Below are 22,556 nucleotides of genomic sequence, written 5' to 3' on the forward strand. Positions count from 1 at the left end.
CCTACTGTCCAGGAAACACAACTGAATCCTCTCCCTCAATTGAGCTGCTTTATTTGTCAAATGGTTCAATAAAATTGAAATGTGACTTGGTTGAGTTACAGTCTTTGGTGTTGAACTGGATTTTAAATACACTGTCATGGTGGTTTGAACTAAGTTGTCTAAATGACACTAGACCAGTTTTGGAGGCCTATATTTAACTGACAATTTCACCACACACTGCTGAGTTTTGGGTAGTTGAAAGTAGGCATTTGCACCTGGAATAATATTGTGGCCTTAATAGGATGGCAACTAGATTCATACAGAAGAGAAGGAGGCCATTCGGCCCATCATGCCTGTGCTAGCTCTTTGAAAGAGCTCTCCAATTAGTCCCACTCCCCCCGGCTCTTCCCCATATCCCTGCCATTTTCACCTCTTTGTATTTATCCAATTCCCATTTTTGAAAGACACTATTGAATCTGCTTCCACCGCCCTTTCAGGCAGCGTGTTCCAGATCACAACTTCTTCTTTATATTAGAAGTCTCCTCATCTCTGGCTCTCTTGTCAATGACGTTATTTACTAACCCTTCTGTCAGTGGAAACCGTTTCTCCTTATTTACTTTTATTAAAACCCTTACCATTTTGAACCCCTCCCTTGACCTTCTCTGCTCGAAGGAGAACAATCCCAGCTTCTCTGCATTAATATTGTGACCTTTGTAAAGGGATGAAAGCGATGGGGAGTTTCTGCCATCTTTCTAGAGCGAGTAGATGGGGTTACAGACACCCAGCTAGGAGTCCGCTGTGAGAAGGTTCCAGTCCCACATCGGGGTCAAGAGACTAGACCAAAGCAGCATCTCCTTAATTGGCCATCTTGCTCCATGTCCGCTGGCGGTAGGTGTGTCTTGGCCTGGTACTGTCACTCTGCTGGCTCTGTTCCACATTTAACATCCCTTAAAGGTTAGTTACAATTGCCTTTTTGAATACAGTGATGTAACCTACCACCCACGATCACACATGGGTGGGTAGTGGAATCAAACAGTGCTGAGGGGATTGGTAAAGGATCAATGATCTTTTTCATTGCACTCTGGCCTCTGGTGCATTTCCCCCACCCGCCCAAAATCCTTCGCCCACCCCACCTCCCATCACCCCCTGTTGGTGGCCGTGCCTTCAGACATCTGGCACCTCAGCTCAGACATTCTCTCCCTAAAACCCTCAACCTCTCCTCCTAATACATTGCTTCAAACCTACATCAGTGTCCAGGCATTTACCTGTCCTAATGTCTCCTCCTTTGACTCTGTCAGGTTTTTGTCTGATTTATGTGAGTTGAATGCTTTGCTTAGTTGAACATTGGGCGGTGTAACAAGGCACCACTGCAACCAGATGGTGAGGATAAAGGGGCAGGAATATAAGATGGCCATTAACAGATCAAATTAAGAATTTAGGAGGACATTCTTTACACAGAATGTGGAACATGGAGTGGTTGAAGCAGATATATTTGGAGTTGAGATACAGATCGACCATGATCGAATTGAATGGCAGAACAGGCTCGAGGGCCTGAATGGACTCCTCCTGTTCATTTGTAAAGGAGGCTGGTAGCATAGATGAGGGAGAATGAAATAGAGGGCTCTGTGGGGTGGGGAGTTAGATAGAAAGCAAAGCACGCTCTACACTGTCCCATCAAACACTCCCAGGGCAGCAAGAGTACGGGTTAGATACAGAGTAAAGCTCCGTCTACACTGTCTCATCAAACACTTCCAGCGCAGGTACAGCATAAGTTAGATACTGTTGTGTCCCCTTGTGTTCTTATTACTATGTAATACAGACACTTTTAACTCATTTTTAGTTTACAGCTTTTACTCAGTGCTTTCATGATGTTGCTGCCGCATGGTGCGGAGTGATACAAGATGTCCGACCTTGCACTGTGCACTGCCTGACACAGTGTGCCACATAGCAGTATAAATGCACTAACCAAAGTAGTTCCATATAACAATGTAACAAGTAGTTCCATTGAATAATGTGATAATATGACGATGTAACAGATACAGGTTACAGCATGAGTTAGATACAGAGTAAAGCTCCCTCTACACTGTCCCATCAAGCACTCCCAGTGCAGCTACAGCGCGGGTTAGATACAGAATAAAGCTCCCTTTACAATGTCACGTCAAAATCTCCCAGGGCAGGTACAGCACGGGTTAGATATAGAGTAACGCTCCCTCTACACTGTCACTTCAAACAGTCCCAGGACACGCACAGCATGGGTTAGATACAGAGTAAAGCTCCCTCTGCACTGTCCCATGAAACACTCCCAGGGCAGGTAGCGCACGGTTAGATACAGAGTAAAGCTCCCTCTACACTGTCCCATCAAATACTCCCAGGACAGGTACAGCACGGGTCAGATACAGAGTAAAGCTCCCTTTAAACTGTCCCATCAAACACTCCCAGGGCAGGTACAGCATAGGTTAGATACAGAGTAAAGCTCCCTTTAGACTGTCGCATCAAACTCTCCCATGGCAGATACAGCACGAGTTAGATACAGAGTAAAGCTCCCTCTACACTACCCCATCAAACGCTCCCAAGGCAGGTACAGCACGGGTTAGACACAGAGTAAAGCTCTCTTTCCAATGTCCCATCAAACACTCCCAGGGCAGGTAGAGCACGGGTTAGATACACAGTAAAGCTCCCTGTGCTCTGCGCAAACAAGGTACCAAATCCCAACCTCAGAGGATCAGACCCTATTAACCACCTCCCTCAGATTTCATGTTCCCACAGCTCGGCCATTTGTGGATCCTCCCCTTCCTTCACTCCACCATTGGCACCTTGGGATGTTTTTCTGCATTAAAGGTGCGATATGATGACAAGTTGGTGTTGTTGTTCCAGTGTGACAGTCTCCATTTACCATCACACTCTTTATCCGACTGTATGAAACAGGACAATTGCAATTAGAGTGACTTTGCCTCTATTTGGGGGTTTTAATTGGATAGACTGTTTACCCTTGGGATGTCCTTTTAGTTATCAGCAGGGACGGGGGAGCTTGTCCTGTTTTGCAGACTACGAGTTAGGGGCAGTGGGTGAAGCTCAGGCCCACACTGATCATCTATAAGGGGTCCTCCCCACAAGGGACAGGACACCACTAACAAGAACAAAGAGCCTGTCCGAACTAATGTCCCACAGTACATATCAACTGATTAAGGTCCAACTTTCCGATCCGGTTCAATGAGGCAATGATCCCGTCCGGATCCAGCCACTTGTAGAAGCTTCTGGAAAACGCATTGGACTCCGAGTGTTTGCACGCCAGGCTCCCTGGAGAGGGAGCGGGCAATGCCCACCGGTACACTCGAGGCCTCCCGCAACCGATGGGCACCGCAGGGAATGGAGAGTCTTATCGACACGAGTAACATAATTATGATTTACTTTTATGAGTTTCCTGTTGTTTTGTCGAAAGAACATTCTGTGTTTGAGTTCCTTTGTTAGTTGTGCCAACTTAAAGAGGGAGGCCAGGTATAAATTCGTTCCTCTGTTGATGACACCGGGACAACCCATGTCATTTTATGGCTCAATTAAAGAAATCCACATTAGACATAGGAACATGGGAACAGGAGGAGGCCATTCAGCCCCTCGAGCCTGTCGCCTCATTCGATGAGATCATGGCTGATCTGGGACCTAACTCCATATACCCGCCTTTGGCCCATATCCCTTAATACCTTTGGTTATCAAAAATCTATCAATCTCAGATTTAAAATTAACAATTGACCCAGCAACAACTGCCGTTAGCGGAAGAGAGTTCCAAACCTCTCCCACCCTTTGTGTGTAGAAGTGTTTCCTAACTTCACTTCTGAAAGATCTGGCTCTAATTTTTAGGCTATGTCCCCTTGTCCTGAACTCCCAACCGGCGGAATTAGTTTGTCTCTGTGTACCCTATCGGTTCCCCTTAATATCTGGAAAACTTCAATCAAATCACCCCTTAACTTTCTAAATTCCGAGCTTCTCACCATTGGGAAAGTACGCTGATCTATCCTTTTTAGATCCAAAGTGGATGACTACTGTATTAATGGTGCCCATCAAAATGTGCCCTTGTGCGACTCTTTCAGGTGGGGGTGATTGACCAAATTGTAATAGGCCCTCCTGGCAATAAATCCATCAGTTCTGTCTTTCTTTTCCTTTTTTTATTATTTTTTTTCTTTTTTTTCAAGTTTTATTTCAAGTTTTATTAATTTACAGTTGATTAGTTTAATCAAAAGTGCACCCCTAATTGGTCGAATGTTTTCTTAAGTTACAGTCAATTGCTTTAATCAAAAAGAGCAGCCAAATTTTAAATTAATTTGTTAAGGTTCCTTTAAAGTTTTATTTATAAACTAATTGGTTAATCACCCACACAAAAAGAGAGTACTGTTGATTTGCTTAACCACCCAATCAAAAGGGTCACTCCGATTGGTTGAATTAAAATAGGCCCTCCTGGCAATAAATCCATGAGTTCTGTGATTGGGTAGAAATTGTGGAGCTTGGGGTTAATTGGCTCAATGTGACTGCAGGTTGTGTGTATAAAAGGTGCTTGTTGGTGGGTGCAGGGATAGTTGAGTTGTTTAGTATCATGGGGGATTTTGTAGTGAGGGGTTTGCTCCCAGTGCTGGTGTTAGTTGGAGCTGTTTGTTCCTCTGATATTTGGCAACAGTTTGGGGGCCAGAGGTTTCCATGGAGAAGAGTAAAAGCCACCCCTGGGCCTCAGCGAGTCCCTTCTCCTGGGTCTCCCTTTGGCTCCGGTTTCAGTGTGTCTGAGGGGCGCAGTGTGTCTCCACTGCAGACTGTGAGGGTGCAGTGTGGAGAGCACAACCTGCTGGTCAGGGTACAGATGGATTTATTTGGAACCAGGCACCTGATTAAAGCTGCTGACCTGACCCTGGGGACGGCAGGTTGTCCGTCAACTGGGATCTACTCTCAGAACCACACCGTCCTCTTTGACTATGGGCTCCATGAGTGTGGCAGCAGAGTGAAGGTAATGTGATTCCTCAACTCTTGCTCTAAGCTTGGTGTCTGGAATAGACCCAACTTGTTTTTCCTACCCTGATTCCTGTCTCCTGCTTTTAAAACCTCCAGACTTGTGTTGAATTATGTATTGTCCTTTGCTTTAACTGGTTTTCATGAGTGTCTCCAACTTTGATCTCTGCCTTATTGGCCTTGATCCTTCACTTAGTTCTTAACTTTTCCTTCCTTACATCCTGTCTTGTGGATTTTCAGGTCACTGGGGGTTTAGTTATCTACAATATTGAGTTTTTTTTCTTCCACTCCTTTGTATCAGAATACAGGGGAGTCTGGCTTAAATGAGGCTTTAATCTTGTTCTATTCATTGCTCTAACTTATCAACCTGTGGCTCCTTTTATTGAAGTGAAGCTGTCCTTTCATTGAATCTTTATTCTGTTTAATTGTCTTGTGCTTGCAATCCCCCTCCTTGCATTAGCTACTGAGGCTGCACAACTTCCAACCACCTGAGTAGAATGTTGTCCATTTCTGAACCTGATGTCTTTCAGATGTCTGGAGATTTCCTGGTCTACGCCACCCACCTGAACCACACCCCCAAGGCCCATGGATCTGTCATTGTGAGAACTAATGGAGCTGTCGTTCCCATTGAGTGCCACTATTTTAGGTAAGATTCTTTACACTGTCGCAAATAACGTCTACAGCTGGTGTAGTTCTCTGACCTTGTCCTAAAATGGCTCCGTTGTCTTTCCAGGAAGGGCAATGTGAGCAGTAACCCGATCAAGCCCACCTGGATCCCGTTCAGCTCCACCAAGTCTGGAGAGGGGCTTCTGTCATTCTCTCTGCGCCTAATGAACGGTATGTGATGGGTGGATGTGGAATGACTTCCTGTAGTCACCCACTGGCAGTTGTACCCAGTCTCCAACCCTTGTCCCTCTTGTACTTCAGATGACTGGCTCACAGAGCGCACCTCGACTGTCTACTACCTGGGTGACCTCATTCACATTGAGGCCTCTGGTTCAATGACCAACCACATGCCCCTGAAGCTCTACATTGATCGCTGTGTCGCTACGTTGAGCCCAGACGAGGACTCCGCCCCGAGATACAGCATCATTGACTACAATGGGTAAGGAGCACTCTGCTTTCTCCAGCTGATCCTGTCTCAATGGCTTCTCTTGATTCACTCCATGTCCCTTTCTTAAAATTATTTCTTCAGTTGCCTCCTGGACAGCAAAGCTGAGGACTCCTTCTCAACCTTCGTGTTGCCAAGAGACGAGCGTGAGCTGGACAAGCTCCACTTTGACTTGGATGCCTTCCGCTTCTTTGGCGATGATCGTTCCTTGGTAAGAGGAAGCCGACCATTGCAAAGTATTTACAGCCAATCTGCATAACTGGCTTGTGCTCCACATGAGTGTCCTCCATCTCCTCTTCATCTAACTCTCCAACATATCCTTCTATTCCTTTCTCCCAGCTGTGTTTATCTAGCTTCCCCTTAAATGAATCTACACTATTCGCCTCAACCACTCCCTGTGGTAGCGAGTTCCACATTCTCACCACTCTCTGGGTAAAGAAGTTTCCCCTGAAATCCCTCTGCTGTATATCCTGTGTACTCCTATGAATCACTAACATTAACCACTTTTCTCTGTTTCTAGCCAGCTTGCTATCCATTCTGCTACTTGTCCCCTGAATCCACCTGTTCATTGAGTTCCCAAGTTGGGAGGGAGTCACTATATAATGACTTGTGTTGACTGTGTCCCTCAGATTTTCATCTCCTGTCACCTGAAGGTTGCTGCAGTGGATCGGAGAGATTCCATGAGCAAAGCTTGTACTTTCCAGAAGATGCAGAATGTGTAAGTGCCCCCTCTCTCCCTCAGGGATGTGTTGTGTGGGGAAGTGATGCCCAACCTGATTGTGAAACTGATTCTCTTGTTTAGCTGGGCTCCATTGGAAGTATCCAACAATGACGTTTGTGCCTGTTGTCACTTGGGCAACTGCAGTGCCACAAGGGAGTTTGGATTTGATTCCAGAGGAAGGAGGGATCTTGTACCTGAAGCTGGTAGGACATTGATTCTCTAGATGTTGGAGGTTGCCCTTTACCCTCTCTCTCTAACTGGAATGTTTGATATTGCAGGGAGTGATGCTGAATTGAAGTGGGAGGGTGAGGCCTCCCTTGGACCCCTGGTCATTCTGGACACTGATGTGACAGACCTGGCAGCTGAGTCCCTTAATGAGGTTGAGCAACGGATGGCGGAGAGGTCTCCAGGTGGTGAGTTGGCCGACTGCTAGTTTCCATTTCCCCCTCAGTATTTCCTTCACTCACTGTTGGTTTCTCATTGCTGTTTAGGTGCTGAGTCTGAGGTGGTCCTGATGGTGGCCCTGACTGTGACTGCTGTCTCTCTGATCTCTGCTTCTTTGATCGCCTTGTTCCTGTACAGGAAACACAAGCAAACCCTGCGCAACAACTTGTGATTAATAAAGTGGTGAAATTAGCAAATCTGTCATGGTTATTGCTTACATTTGGTCATTGATCACGGCTGGGGATTTGCATTCTGAATATGGGAAGTTTTCCATATTTATTTACTTCCATTAATGATTCTTGACCCAGTGGCATGCCTGCTGAGTGTATTTAATCTTTTCACCAGATATCAGGCTACTGGGGTATGTGCCCCATTTCACTAGTTTATTAACAGCAACTTGGAAGTGTTTGCCTGGAGCGAGTTATCTTGGCCTGCTGTTTGTCCCTTGTTAAGGAGGTTTGTGGGGCTCTTGTGGAGTGAGGTTAGTGGGACTGATTATTGAGCCCCATGAAATTGCAACGTTCCTGGAAATTTTAATGCTGGGATTAGTTTATTACTAGAAGTGGAGGTTCTTTAGTCCTCTATAACTGACTGGGATAATAAGTCTACATGGGGTAGATGTCCATATTCTAAAAATGATAGCGGCACTAGCGAGGGTGCAAAAAACATTTACTAGGATGATGCCAGAACTGAGATTTGGCTTATTAGGAAAGATTGACCTGTTTGGGTTGCCTTCTCTAGGAAAGAGAAGGCTGAGGGTGTTTAAAATTATGACTGGGTTAGATAGAGATGTTTCCACTTGTGGGCAAGACCAGAACTCAGGGCCTGTAACTACAAGGTAGTAACTAACTAATGACTCCAATGGTGAATTCAGGAGAAACTTCTTTGCCCAGAGAGTGGTGAGAATGTGGATCTCGCTATCACGGAGTGGTTGAGGCGAATGGTGTAGCTGCATTTAAGGGGGAGCTCTAAGCATGAGGGAGGAAGGATATGCTGTTTGGGTGGGAGGAGGCTCGTGTGGAGCATAGACTAGTTGGACTGAATAGCCTGTTTCTGTGCTGTCGATGGCTTGTTAACCTGCAGGATTAGTGACCTGAGGAATTGCATCTCTGAAGGCCCCTTAAATGGCTTTCGGTCTTGGCCGTGGCTCAGTGGACAGCGCTCTAGCCTGAGTCGGAAGGTCGTAGGTTCAAATCCCACTATAGAAAGCTTGAGTACAAAAGCCAGGCTGACACTCCCAGTGCTGCACTGTCGGAGGTGCCATCTTTCGGATGAGAAGTTAAACCGAGGCCACTTCTGGCCCCTCGGGTGGATGTAAAAGATCCTGTGGCACTTTTTGGAAGAAGAGCAGGGGAGTACTTCCCTCTGACCAATTGTTATCCATCAGCCAACATCATAAGATGATCTGGCCATTATCACATTGCTGTTTGTAGGCTCTTGATGGGCTGCCATGTTTCTGACAACAGTGACTACATTTCAGAAGTAATTCATTGGTTATGAAGTGCATTTTTTAATTTGTTCATGGGATGTGGGTGTCACTGCCAAGACCTGCATTTATTGCCCATGCCTAGTTAGGCTTGAAGGTGGTGGTGGTGGTGGTGGTGGTGGTGGTGGTGGTGAGCTGCTTTCTAGTCCAGCTGCAGTTGGGCAGGGAGTTGTAGGATTTTGACCCAGCGACTATATGAAGGGACGGCGATATATTTCCAAGTCAGGATGGTGTGTGACTTGGAGGGGAACTTGGAGGTGCTGGTGTTCCCATGCGCCTGCTGCCCTTGTCCTTCTAGCTGGTAGAGGCCATGGATTTGGGAGATGCTGCCGAAGAAGCCTTGGTGAGTTGCTGCAGTGCATCTTGTAGATGGTACACACTGCAGCCAGTGTGCGCCGGTGGTGGAGGGAGTGAATGTTTAAGGTGTTGGTGGGACATCCTGAACGTGGTATGGTGCTGTATAAATAAAAGATTGTTCTTTCTAAACATCTCTGACGTGAGTGTGGGACCAACAATAAAAAATAATTATGTCTAACCAACATACTAGGTCCCCAAGTGGGATTGAGTTGCCGTACTGGATCTCCAACATCAGGTGGGGCTAGAATCCACACAAACTTAACGAGCACACTTTTGTATCTCTCGTGGCCGACCCTGGTCAGTGAATGCTGGCTGAAATCTGCAGTAGGACTGTTGTCAATACTTAACCACTTACATTTATGTCGCCCCTTCAACGTACTAAAATGTCCCAGAAGCGCTTTCAATTAAAATTTGACACCAAGCCACATAAGGAGATATTAGGGCAGATAACCAAAAGCTTGGTCAAAGAGGGAGGTATTAAGGAGCATGGAGCGCTGGAGAGGTTTAGGGAGGGAATTCCAGAGCTTGGGGCCCAGGCAGCTGAAGACAAGGCCGCCAACGGTGGAGCGATTGAAATCTGGGATCCTCCAGAGGGCAGAATTGGAGAAGTGCAGATATCTCGGAGACGGGGGTGTTGTAGGGCTGGAGGCCTCAGGATGTCCCAAAGCGCTTTACAGCCAATGAAGTACTTTTGAAATGGAGTCACTGTCGTAATGTGGGAAACGCAGCAGCCAATTTGCAAGCTTCCAAAAACAGCAATGTGAAAATGACCAGATAATCTGTATTTAGTGATGTTGATTGAGGGATAAATATTGTCCCCAGGACACTGGGGAGAACTCCTCCTGCTCTTCTTCCAATAGCAGCCGTAGGATCTTTTACATTCACCTAAGAGGGCAGATGGGACCTCGGTTTAACGTTTCACCCAAAAGATGGCACCTCTGACAGTGCAGCACTCCCTCAGCATTGCACTGGGAGTGTCAGCCTGGATTATGGGCTCAAGTCTCTGGAGTGGGACTTGAACCCTCGACCTTCTGACTCAGAGGCAAGTGTGCTACCGGCTGACACCTTTAAGATGATCTACTGTTGGGGCAGGTTTCCGGTTTATTGATAACATCTGCAATTATATGGTTCCTTACCACGTTAAAATGCCTCACAACACTTCAGGCAGTGAATTACATTTGAAGATCAGAGACTCTTCTGCCTGCGATGGGGGTAGAAACTTTTGAGCACGTGCGGTGGGAGCGGTTTTCTGTCGGACCGCCAATCAGATGAGTTTGTTGGCTCAGGTGTCTCTGAACCCCCGAGGTTCGCAGCGCAGCGGGAGGCCGTTCAGCCCATCAAATCAGTGCCAGCTCTCTCTCTCCGATGCAGCAATCCAAACCTGCCTCTCCGAGACTTCCAGTGCAGGGGTCGTAGTCATGTCCTCGACTCAGCGGCTGAGCGTTCCGGCTCACGATGGTCAGGCAATTCCCACTTCAGCCCTGTCTTTTTTGTTGGCATTTCATCACAAAGACTACGCAAAAAGTGTCAGGCAGATTGCTGGGAGGACTGTGCCAAGGCCCCATTGCCATGGGAACAAGCTGGCTTGGTTAGGCAGTGTAGGCCACACCTGTCCAAAATGGTAAATCAGCCGTCACTGTCCAAAACTAATCCCACTGATCTACTCTCTTCCCATAGCCCTGTATAAATGCCAAACTAACCCCACTGCCCCGCTCTCTCTCCATAGCCCTGTATCAATCCCAAACTAATCCCACTGGCCCGCTCTACCCGAATAGCCCTGTATCAATCTCCAAACTAATCCCACTGCCCCGCTCTCTCCCCATAGCCCTGTATCAATCCCAAACTAACCTGACTGCCCCACATGGTCCCCATAGCCCTGTATCAATCCCAAACTAATCCCACTGCCCCGCTCTCTCCCCATAGCCCTGTATCAATCCCAAACTAATCCCACTGCCCCGCTCTCTCTCCACAGCCCTGTATCAATCCCAAACTAATTCCACTGCCCCACTCTCTCCCCATAGCCCTGTATCAATCCCAAACTAATCCCACTGCCCCGCTCTCTCTCCACAGCCCTGTATCAATCCCAAACTAATTCCACTGCCCCGCTCTCTCCCCATAGCCCTGTATCAATCCCAAACTAATTCCACTGCCCCACTCTCTCCCCAAAGCCCTGGATCAATCCCAAACTAATCCCACTTGTGGTGTATGTGCCTTTAAGAGCAATGGTGGTGTATGTGCCTTTAAGAGCCCCAGGTGTGCGTAATGCCAGTAATTGCCACTTGGGCTATATAAGCCTGTGTATTGTGTATATCCTTTAGACCACCCCCCAGACTTGCTTAGTAAATACCTATGAACCAACTCCTGTCTTCAGTGTCTTTATCTACACACGGACACTACAGTGGCGACGAAGTGGAAACGGACTTACCTGCAATTCGGCAGCACTCAAGGACATCGATTCCTCCAGCGTCCAGAAGACTCAAGGAAGTAAGAGAAACTGTGGTTTCACCAGCTGGCCAAGCTGGTGGCAGGTACTGCGCTAATCCTTCCTGGGCGTCAGGCTGGGGCTCCAGCGGTGGGCTCTACAGCTGAGACAAGCAGCGAAATCGGAGGCAAGCAATAACGGACTGGGAGGGTGCACTCGGGAGACGGCCGGCGCGGCAAGCAGGTCAGCATTTAGACCTCCGTCGGGAACGAGTCTCCAACAGTGAATAAACGGAAACCACAGTAAAACAGCGTTGTTATCGGTAGCAGCGGCGGGGAAGCGCCATATCGTTGCTACAGAGAGAAAAAAAGCGCCATATCTTTTTTTTGAAATGCCTAAGTCTGGCAATATTGATGCTTTTGATAACAAGATAGAGGATTGGACCACATATGTAGAAAGAGTGGAGGTGTTTTGCACCGCAAATGGAATAGAAGATGAAAAAAAAGCTTCAGTTCTTCTGGATCTAATGGGCGCAGAAACATACAAGCTGTTACGCAACTTAATCACTCCAGCCGAACCGATGGACAAGAATTTTGAAGAGATTGTTGATACCCTACACTGCCAATTCGAGGCAGGACTGGCAGATTCTCTGCAAGACAAATTCATCTGCGATCCCCTAAGTGTAGAAACACAAAAGAAGGTATCTTCTAGAAAAGATTTAACACTGGACAAGGCTTTCAGTGCAATAGGAGTGGCAAAGATAAAGCAAAGGCCACAGGGCTTCGGCACCCATGAAATGACACGGGGTTTCAAGAAATGTTATCGATGCGGCAGATCCAACCATGACCAGAGGGATTGCTGGTTCAAAGAAAAAGCATGCAAGCGATGCGGAAAGATAGGACACATTCCACGTGTATGCCGATCTGAAAATAAAAAATCCACTAACGGGAAAAGAATCAATAAGGAAAAGCACAGAAAGGTACAAATGATGACGGACAGTAGCTCCAAAGACCAGAAGAGTGATAGCGACTCTGGGAACAAGAGACTAAGCTCTCTCAAATTACACAATGTAATTGCCAATGAAGATTACCAAACCATTTGGGTTACCCTCACAATAGCAGGGTCCCCAGTTAAAATGGAGCTAGATACAGGATCAGCTCTAACCGTGATAAATCGACGAGATTACGAGAGGCTATTTTCGCATATACCTCTAAAAGACACATCCATTATCTTAAAAACATATACGGGGCAGAAAGTCTACCCCAAAGGAAAAATAAGGGTGCCTGTGGTATACAACGGCAAAGAAATACAAAAGTTGTATTTATGCATTCTACAAGATGGTGGTCCACCGTTGTTGGGACGTGAATGGATAAGGAAGATACGTTTAGACTGGCACTCCATTCAGGCACTGACGGTGACCAGTAAGGAAAAAAACAATGATGACATCATACCTGAACGATTAAAAGACATCTTGGCCAACGCCAAAGAAGTGTTTCAAGAGAAACTAGGAACCTTGAAAGGCATCACCGCCTCAATAAAAGTGGAAGATGCAGCAATTCCCAAATTTTTTAAGGCAAGACCGGTGCCATACGCAATACGTCCGGCAGTCGAGGCAGAGCTGGAGAATTTGGAAAAGGCAGGCGTATTATCCAAAGTAGATTGGAGCGAATGGGCAACACCCATCGTTCCAGTCATGAAAAAAGCATTGAAAAATAACTCTGAGGAACAGAGAAAAATTCGCATCTGTGGGGACTTTAAGGTGACTGTAAACCCGGTCCTTCACACGGTACAGTATCCTCTTCCGAGGATAGAAGATATTTTCGCCTCACTATCCGGAGGGAAACGTTTCACAAAAATTGACTTGGCACAGGCATATCTACAGATGGAGGTTGATGAGACCTCTAAAAAGTATCTCACAATAAACACACACAAAGGCCTGTACCAGTACAATCGACTGGTTTTTGGAGTAGCATCAGCTCCAGCTATCTGGCAAAGAGCTATGGAGCAAGTCCTGCAAGGGATTCCGGGGACTCAATGCTACCTAGACGACATCCTTATAACAGGAGAAAACGACAACGAGCACCTTGCCAATTTGGAGCAGGTGCTCACTAGGCTGAAAGAACGGGGCCTACGAGCAAATCGCCCCAAGTGCGAATTTTTCCAAAATCAGATATCATATTGTGGCCACATAATTAATAAGGAAGGGTTGCATAAGTCACCTGAAAAAATTGAAGCAGTTATAAAAGCCCCAGCACCGGAAAATGTTTCACAATTAAGGTCATTCCTGGGATTAATAAATTACTATCATAAATTTTTACCGAACTTATCAACTATTCTACACCCTCTTAATGATCTTCTACAGACAGGAGTGATTTGGAAATGGAACGAAGACTGTAAACGTGCCTTCCATAAATGTAAAGACTTAATCACATCCGAGAAAGTTTTGGCTCATTACAACCCATCACTACCAATCAGACTGGCGTGCGATGCATCCCCTTACGGCATAGGAGCGGTATTATCCCATAGATTCCCTGATGGCTCAGAACGGCCGATAGCTTTTGCGTCACGCTCATTAAACTCAGCTGAGCGTAACTATGCCCAAATAGACAGGGAAGCACTCAGCCTGGTATGGGGAGTGAAGAAATTCAACCATTACCTACACGGACAAAAATTTACCTTGCTGACTGACCATCAACCCCTCATCTCCATATTCAACCCTAAAAAAGGTGTCCCCATTATGACGGCACAAAGACTACAGAGGTGGTCCCTTTTTCTAGGGGCACACCAATACAACATTGAATACAAAGGGTCAAAACAGCATGGGAATGCTGACGGTTTATCGCGCCTACCGTTGCCAACGATAGAAGAGGCACCTACAGTAGACCCAGTAGAGATATTCCACTCTACCATAGTGGAATGTCTACCGGTGACAAATTCTGCCATTGAAAGGGAGACAAGAAATGACCCTACTCTCTCACGGGTCTACGATTTAACAGTGAAGGGATGGCCAGCACATGGCGAGCCACTGTTGCCAGCATTCTCGCAAAGAAGAGAACAGCTGTCAGTGTGCCGAGGAACCTTGATGTGTGGATCCAGAGTGGTGATTCCACCCAAACTCCAGGATAAAGTGCTAAAGGAGCTTCACGAGGGGCATCTGGGTGGAGTGAAAATGAAGAACCTAGCTAGGGCGTTTGTATGGTGGCCAGGTATCGATGGAGACATCGAAGAAATGACCAAGAGCTGCCTAGGATGCCAGAAGGTCCAAAACGCTCCACCACAAGCCCCTCTACATCCATGGGAGTGGCCCTCATCTCCCTGGCAAAGGGTGCACATCGACTTTGCTGGTCCATTTATGGACTCAATGTTTCTAATCGCAGTTGATGCACACTCCAAGTGGCCGGAGGTAATAAAGATGTCCTCCACCACCACGGAAAAAACCATCACAGTATTAAGGACCATATTTGCCAGGAATGGGCTGCCGGAACAGATATGTTCTGATAATGGACCGCAATTTGTGTCCGAAGAATTCAGAAAGTTCTTAAAGAACAATGGGGTAAAGCACTACACGTCCGCCCCATACCATCCCGCCACCAATGGATTGGCTGAAAGGTTTGTCCAGACCTTCAAGAAGGCCATAAAGGCCATGAGTAATGAAGACATAAAACTTCAGCACAAGGTGGATAACTTCTTATTTGCATATAGGAATGCAACACATATGGTTACTAACCAAACTCCCGCCATGATGTTCTACAATAGAAACCTAAGATGCCGGCTGGATTTGGTCAAGCCCAACATCCGAAGGGACGTGGAGAACCGGCAGTTTCAGGGCATGAATGAAAAGCCAACTAGGACCTTCCAGATAGGCCAACCGGTTTTGGCCCGGGACTACCGTACCGAGAAATGGCAGCCTGGAACTATCTGCACACGACTAGGACCACTGATGTATACCGTGGACATCGGAGAAAGCATAATAAGACGCCATGCTGACCAAATCATCAAGTCATCCGAAAAGGGACAACCTACACCACCACTCTATACATCTAACGATGAAGTAGATATACCCATATCTACCTCCGATCCGGTGAGACTGGAACCCGATGAACCCGACACTGGCATTCAAGCCGAATCAGCCTTGCCAGAAGAACCTACTACACCACCAGAAACTACTACACCCCCGAGGCGTTATCCGGACCGAGTCAGGAAGCCTCCTGAGAGACTAACTTATAATTAATTAATACAGCAATGTATCTTATTTTGCATATAACATTTAATTAATAATTACTTAAAATATGATGTACTAGTTAGCTAGAAGGGGAGGAATTGTGGTGTATGTGCCTTTAAGAGCAATGGTGGTGTATGTGCCTTTAAGAGCCCCAGGTGTGCGTAATGCCAGTAATTGCCACTTGGGCTATATAAGCCTGTGTATTGTGTATATCCTTTAGACCACCCCCCAGACTTGCTCAGTAAATACCTATGAACCAACTCCTGTCTTCAGTGTCTTTATCTACACACGGACACTACACCACTGCCCTGCTCTCTCCCCATAGCCCTGTATCAATCCCAAACTAATCCCACTGCCCCGCTCTCTCCCCAAAGCCCTGTATCAATCCCAAACTAATGCCACTGCCCCACTCTCTCCCCATAGCCCTGTATCAATCCCAAACTAATTCCACTGCCCCACTCTCTCCCCAAAGCCCTGGATCAATCCCAAACTAATCCCACTGCCCCGCTCTCTCCCCATAGCCCTGTATCAATCCCAAACTAATCCCACTGTCCCGCTCTCTCCCCATAGCCCTGTATCAATCCAAAACTAATCCCACTACCCCGCTCTCTCCATAACCCTGTATCGATCCCAAACTAATCCCACTGCCCCGCTCTCTCCCCATAGCCCTGTATCAATCCTAAACTAATCCCACTGCCCTGCTCTCTCCATAACCCTGTATCGATCCCAAACTCACCCTTGCCTCTGACTTAGACGGTTGTGGATTTAAGTCCCACTCCAGAGACTCGAGCATAATAATCTCGGCTGACACCCCAGGGCAGGACTGAGGGAGTGCTGCACTGTCGGAGGTGCCGTCTTTCAGCCGCAATGCTAAACTGAGGCCCCGTCTTCCCTCTCAGATGGACGTAATAGATCCCATGGCCACTATTTCGTAGAAGAGCAGGGGAGTTATCCCCAGGTGTCCTGGCAAATATTTATCCCTCAATCAACATCACTAAAAACAGATGATCTGGTCATTATCCCGTTGCTGTTTGTGGGAGCTTGCTGTGCGCAAATTGCTGCTTTCTTTCCGACATTACAATAGTGACTGCGCTCCAAAAAGTACCTCATTGGCTGTAAAGCGCTTTGGGATGTCCTGAGGTTGTGAAAGGCGCTATATAAATACAAGTCTTTATTTCTTTCTTTTACAGGCGACTTTGGGCCGATGGTTCCCAAAGCTCTCCACCCAATGGGGGCACTTTGGTTTGGTTTTTGGTTGATGACATCGCCCAGTGTCTTCCTATTGATGGTTTTGGAGAAGGTCAACCCAATCTCTGCCTCTTTCTTTATCATAGGCAACGGCCTATTAAAAGTCAACCACGTGCTCCCTTTTTAAAGGGTCGCAAACGATAAGGTCTGTAAATTAACATAAATTTGAAAGGAACCTTAACAAATCAAATTAAAATTTGGTTGCCGGGGGTGGTGATGCACTCCATTCTCCGCGGCGCCCACCGGTAGCGGAAGGCCTCAAGCCTGCCAGTGGATACCGCGTACTCCATATCCAGGGCCACCCGGGCGCGAACGTGGCCGCGGAAGAGAGGCAGGCAATCGGGCAGCTCTTTCCCACCCTCTTTCCAGTTGCCTGTTGACACAGCCGAGGCGAAAACTCCCTTTCGTCTTCTGTGTCGCCGCGAGATCACCGGGACAAGCTCTGGTTCAACCTGGATGCGTTCCGCTTCTTTGAGGATGCCAGGGACCTGGTAAGAGTTGGCCAGATGTCGGAAGGTAAGACGGTGAGCGTTGACGCTGAGTAACTCCTGGATGTGTCTCCTGCAGATCTTCATCAGTTGCCACCTGAGAGTAGCTGCAGCAGATCAAAGGCCGGATTCGGTCAACAAAGCCTGTTCCTTCCACAAGCCAGCCAACCGGTGAGAGGAATCTACCCCCGAATGGTGGACCTCTTTCTTTTTGGCGTATGGATGCATTCTGACTGATGGCTTGCTTCCTTGTTTAGATGGTCCCTGGTGAACGAGTTGGGCCTGTCCCTGGTGGAAGGATCCAATGAGGTTTGTGCCTGTTGTGATGGGGGCAACTGCAGGGGCGAGAGATTGCGATCTGGAGGAAGACCACACTCCAGGTGCAGGAGGGAGGTCCCATCTGAGCTTGGAATGTTGTGTTGGGTGTTGAGGGTGAAGAAGGATGTTTTGTAACTGGATGGAACTAATTGTTGCAGAGTCTGAGCCTGTGTGGGAGAGTGAGGCCTCACTTGGACCTCTGATCGTTCTGGATGTAGATCTGGACGTGGTTCATTCGGTGGATAGTGAAGCTGTTGGGACTCGTGAGGATGTTCCGAGTTCTTATCGAGGTGAGTGTTGATTGTATGAAAACCCAATTCCAGCCCTGTGACTCCTGACTCCATATTGGCTTCTCGTTCTCGGCAGGTGATGTGTGTTCTGAGCTGCTTCTGGTCGTGGCTGTGACGTTGGCAGCTGGGGTCCTGATCTCCACCTCTCTGGTGGCCTTCCTACTGTCCAGGAAACACAACTGAATCCTCTCCCTCAATTGAGCTGCTTTATTTGTCAAAAAATGCTTCAATAAAATTGAAATGTGACTTGGTTGAGTTACAGTCTTTGGTGTTGAACTGGTTTTTAAATACACTGTCACGGTGGTTTGACCTAAGTTGTCTAAATGACACTAGACCAGTTTTGGAGGCCTATATTTAACTGACAATTTCACCACACACCGCTCAGTTTTGGGTAGTTGAAAGTACGCATTTGCACCTGGAATAAGATTATGGCCTAATTAGGATGGCAACTGGAATCATACAGCACAGAAAGAGGCCATTCGGCCCATCGTGCCTGTGCTAGCTCTTTGAAAGAGCTCTCCAATTAGTCCCACTCCCCCCGGCTCTTCCCCATATCCCTGCCATTTTCACCTCTTTGTATTTATCCAATTCCCATTTTTGAAAGACACTATTGAATCTGCTTCCACCGCCCTTTCAGGGCGCGTGTTCCAGATCACAACTTCTTCTTTATATTAGAAGTCTCCTCACCTCTGGCTCTCTTGTCAATGACGTTATTTACTAACCCTTCTGTCAGTGGAAACCGTTTCTCCTTATTTACTTTAATCAAAACCCTTACCATTTTGAACCCCTCCCTTGACCTTCTCTGCTCTAAGGAGAACAATCCCAGCTTCTCTGCATTAATATTGTGACCTTTGTACAGGGATGAAAGCGATGGGGAGCTTCTGCCATCTTTCCAGAGCGAGTAGATGGGGTTACAGACACCCAGCAAGAGTCCGCTGTGAGAAGGTTCCAGTCCCACATCGGGGTCAAGAGACTAGACCAAAGCAGCATCTCCTTAATTGGCCATCTTGCTCCTTGTCCACTGGCGGTAGGTGTGTCTTGGCCTGGTACTGTCACTCTGCTGGCTCTGTTCCACATTTAACATCCCTTAAAGGTTAGTTACAATTGCCTTTTTGAATATAGTGATGTAACCTACCACCCACCATCACACATGGGTGGGTAGTGGAATCAAACAGTGCTGAGGGGATTGGTAAATGATCAATGATCTTTTTCATTGCACTCTGGCTTCTGGTGCATTTCCCCCACCCGCCCAAAATCCTTCGCCCACGCCACCTCCCATCACCCCCTGTTGGTGGCCGTGCCTTCAGACATCTGGCACCTCAGCTCAGACATTCTCTCCCTAAATCCCTCAACCTCTCCTCCTAATACATTGCTTCAAACCTACATCAGTGTCCAGGCATTTACCTGTCCTAATGTCTCCTCCTTTGACTCTGTCACGTTTTTGTCTGATTTACGTGAGTTGAATGCTTTGCTTAGTTGAACATTGGGCGGTGTAACAAGGCACCACTGCAACCAGATGGTGAGGATAAAGGGGCAGGAATATAAGATGGCCATTAACAGATCAAATTCAGAATTTAGGAGGACATTCTTTACACTGAATGTGGAAATGGAGTGGTTGAAGCAGATATATTTGGAGTTGAGATACAGATCGACCATGATCGAATTGAATGGCAGAACAGGCTCGAGGGCCTGAATGGACTCCTCCTGTTCATTTGTAAAGCAGGCTGGTAGCATAGATGAGGGAGAATGAAATAGAGGGCTCTGTGAGGTGGGGAGTTAGATAGAAAGCAAAGCACGCTCTACGCTGTCCCATCAAACACTCCCAGGGCAGCAAGAGTACGGGTTAGATACAGAGTAAAGCTCCGTCTACACTGTCTCATCAATCACTCCCAGCGCAGGTACAGCATAAGTTAGATACTGTTGTGTCCCCTTGTGTTTTTATTACTGTGTAATACAGGCACTTTTAACTCATTTCTGGTTTACAGCTTTTACTCAGTGCTTTCATGATGTTGCTGCCGCATGGTGCGGAGTGATACAAGATGTCCGACCTTGCACTGTGCACTGCCTGACACAGTGTGCCACATAGCAGTATAAATGCACTAACCAAAGTAGTTCCATATAACAATGTAACAAGTAGTTCCATTTAACAATGTGATAATATAACGATGTAACAGATACAGGTTACAGCATGAGTTAGATACAGAGTAAAGCTCCCTCTACACTGTCCCATCAAGCACTCCCAGTGCAGCTACAGCACGGGTTAGATACAGAATAAAGCTCCCTTTACAATGTCACGTCAAAATCTCCCAGGGCAGGTACAGCACGGGTTAGATATAGAGTAACGCTCCCTCTACACTGTCACTTCAAACAGTCCCAGGACACGCACAGCATGGGTTAGATACAGAGTAAAGCTCCCTCTGCACTGTCCCATGAAACACTCCCAGGGCAGGTAGCGCACGGTTAGATACAGAGTAAAGCTCCCTCTACACTGTCCCATCAAATACTCCCAGGACAGGTACAGCACGGTCAGATACAGAGTAAAGCTCCCTTTAAACTGTCCCATCAAACACTCCCAGGGCAGGTACAGCATAGGTTAGATACAGAGTAAAGCTCCCTTTAGACTGTCGCATCAAACTCTCCCATGGCAGATACAGCATGAGTTAGATACAGAGTAAAGCTCCCTCTACACTACCCCATCAAACGCTCCCAAGGCAGGTACAGCACAGGTTAGACACAGAGTAAAGCTCTCTTGACAATGTCCCATCAAACACTCCCAGGGCAGGTACAGCACGGGTTAGATGGAGAGTGAAGCTCCCTCTACACTGTCCCATCAAACACTCCCAGGGCAGGTAGAGCACGGGTTAGATACACAGTAAAGCTCCCTGTGCTCTGCGCAAACAAGGTACCAAATCCCAACCTCAGAGGATCAGAGCCTATTAACCACCTCCCTCAGATTTCATGTTCCCACAGCTCGGCCATTTGTGGATCCTCCCCTTCCTTCACTCCACCGTTGGCACCTTGGGATGTTTTTCTGCATTAAAGGTGCGATAAGATGACAAGTTGGTGTTGTTGTTCCAGTGTGACAGTCTCCATTTACCATCACACTCTTTATCAGACTGTATGAAACAGGACAATTGCAATTAGAGTGACTTTGCCACTATTTTGGGGTTTTAATTGGATAGACTGTTTCCCCCTCGTGATGTCCTTTTAGTTATCAGCAGGGACGGGGGAGCTTGTCCTGTTTTGCAGACTACGAGTTAGGGGCAGTGGGTGAAGCTCAGGCCCACACTAATCATCTATAAGGGGTCCTCCCCACAAGGGACAGGACACCACTAACAAGAACAAAGAGTCTGCCCGAACTAATGTCCCACAGTACATATCAACTGATTAAGGTCCAACTTTCCGATCCGGTAAAATGAGGCAATGATCCCGTCCGGATTCAGCCACTTGTAGAAGCTTCTGGAAAACCCATTGGACTCCGAGTGTTTGTGCGCCAGGCTCCCTGGATAGGGAGCGGGCCGTGCCCACCGGTACACTCGAGGCCTCCCGCGACCGGTGGGCACCGCAGGGAATGGAGAGTCTTATCGACACGAGTAATAATATGATGATTTACTTTTATGAGTTTCCTGTTGTTTTGTCGAAAGAACATTCTGTGTTTGAGTTCCTTTGTTAGTTGTGCCAACTTAAAGAGGGAGGCCAGGTGTAAATTCGTTCCTCTGTTGATGACACCGGGATAACCCATGTCATTTTATGGCTCAATTTTAAAAAAAACACATTAGACATAGGAACATGGGAACAGGAGGAGGCCATTCAGCCCCTCGAGCCTGTCGCCCCATTCGATGAGATCATGGCTGATCTGGGACCTAACTCCATATACCTGTCTTTGGCCCGTATCCCTTAATACCTTTGGGTATCAAAAATCTATCAATCTCAGATTTCAAATTAACAATTGACCCAGCAACAACTGCTGTTAGCGGAAGAGAGTTCCAAACCTTTCCCACCCTTTGTGTGTAGAAGTGTTTCCTAACTTCACTTCTGAAAGATCTGGCTCTAATTTTTAGGCCATGTCCCCTTGTCCTGAACTCCCAACCGGCGGAAATAGTTTGTCTCTGTGTACCCTATCGGTTCCCCTTAATATCTTGAAAACTTCAATCAAATCACCCCTTAACTTTCTAAATCCCGAGCTTTTCACCATTGGGAAAGTACGCTGATCTATCCTTTTTCGATCCAAAGTGGATGACTACTGTATTAATGGTGCCCATCAAAATGTGCCCTTGTGCGACTCTTTCAGGTGGGGGTGATTGACCAAATTGTAATAGGCCCTCCTGGCAATAAATCCATCAGTTCTGGCATTTTTTTCCTTTTTTTATTCTTCTTATTTTTTCTTTTTTTGTCAAGTTTTATTAAAAGTTTTATTAATTTACAGTTGATTAGTTTAACCAAAAGAGCACCTCTATTGGTCGAATGTTTTCTTAAGTTAC

At 46.9% G+C, this 22,556-nt stretch overlaps 1 protein-coding gene across 1 annotated transcript; it reads left to right on the plus strand.

The window, feature by feature from the left end:
- The first annotated feature begins 4,822 nt into the window (after positions 1 to 4,822).
- Positions 4,823 to 22,482, plus strand: LOC147090528 (zona pellucida sperm-binding protein 3-like). The gene is made up of 8 exons (XM_085977050.1): positions 4,823 to 4,966; positions 5,499 to 5,614; positions 5,702 to 5,805; positions 5,896 to 6,073; positions 6,164 to 6,290; positions 17,547 to 17,638; positions 17,725 to 17,776; positions 22,474 to 22,482. Exons 1-8 carry the CDS (start codon positions 4,823 to 4,825, stop codon positions 22,480 to 22,482), a joined length of 822 nt encoding a protein of 273 aa, XP_085833176.1.
- Positions 22,483 to 22,556: the final 74 nt, after the last annotated feature.

The sequence above is a fragment of the Somniosus microcephalus genome, unplaced genomic scaffold (genome assembly GCF_052327205.1).
Source record: "Somniosus microcephalus isolate GS21.2 unplaced genomic scaffold, FLI_Smic_1.0 unresolved_chr4, whole genome shotgun sequence".
NCBI lineage: Eukaryota > Metazoa > Chordata > Chondrichthyes > Squaliformes > Somniosidae > Somniosus > Somniosus microcephalus.

Coding starts and splice junctions, on each gene's coding strand:
- LOC147090528 (XM_085977050.1), top strand. CDS start 4,823: ATGGATTTATTTGGAACCAGGCACCTGATTAAAGCTGCTGACCTGACC. Junction 5,615..5,701: donor ATTGAGTGCCACTATTTTAG/GTAAGATTCTTT, acceptor TTGTCTTTCCAG/GAAGGGCAATGTGAGCAGTA. Junction 5,806..5,895: donor CTCTCTGCGCCTAATGAACG/GTATGTGATGGG, acceptor CTTGTACTTCAG/ATGACTGGCTCACAGAGCGC.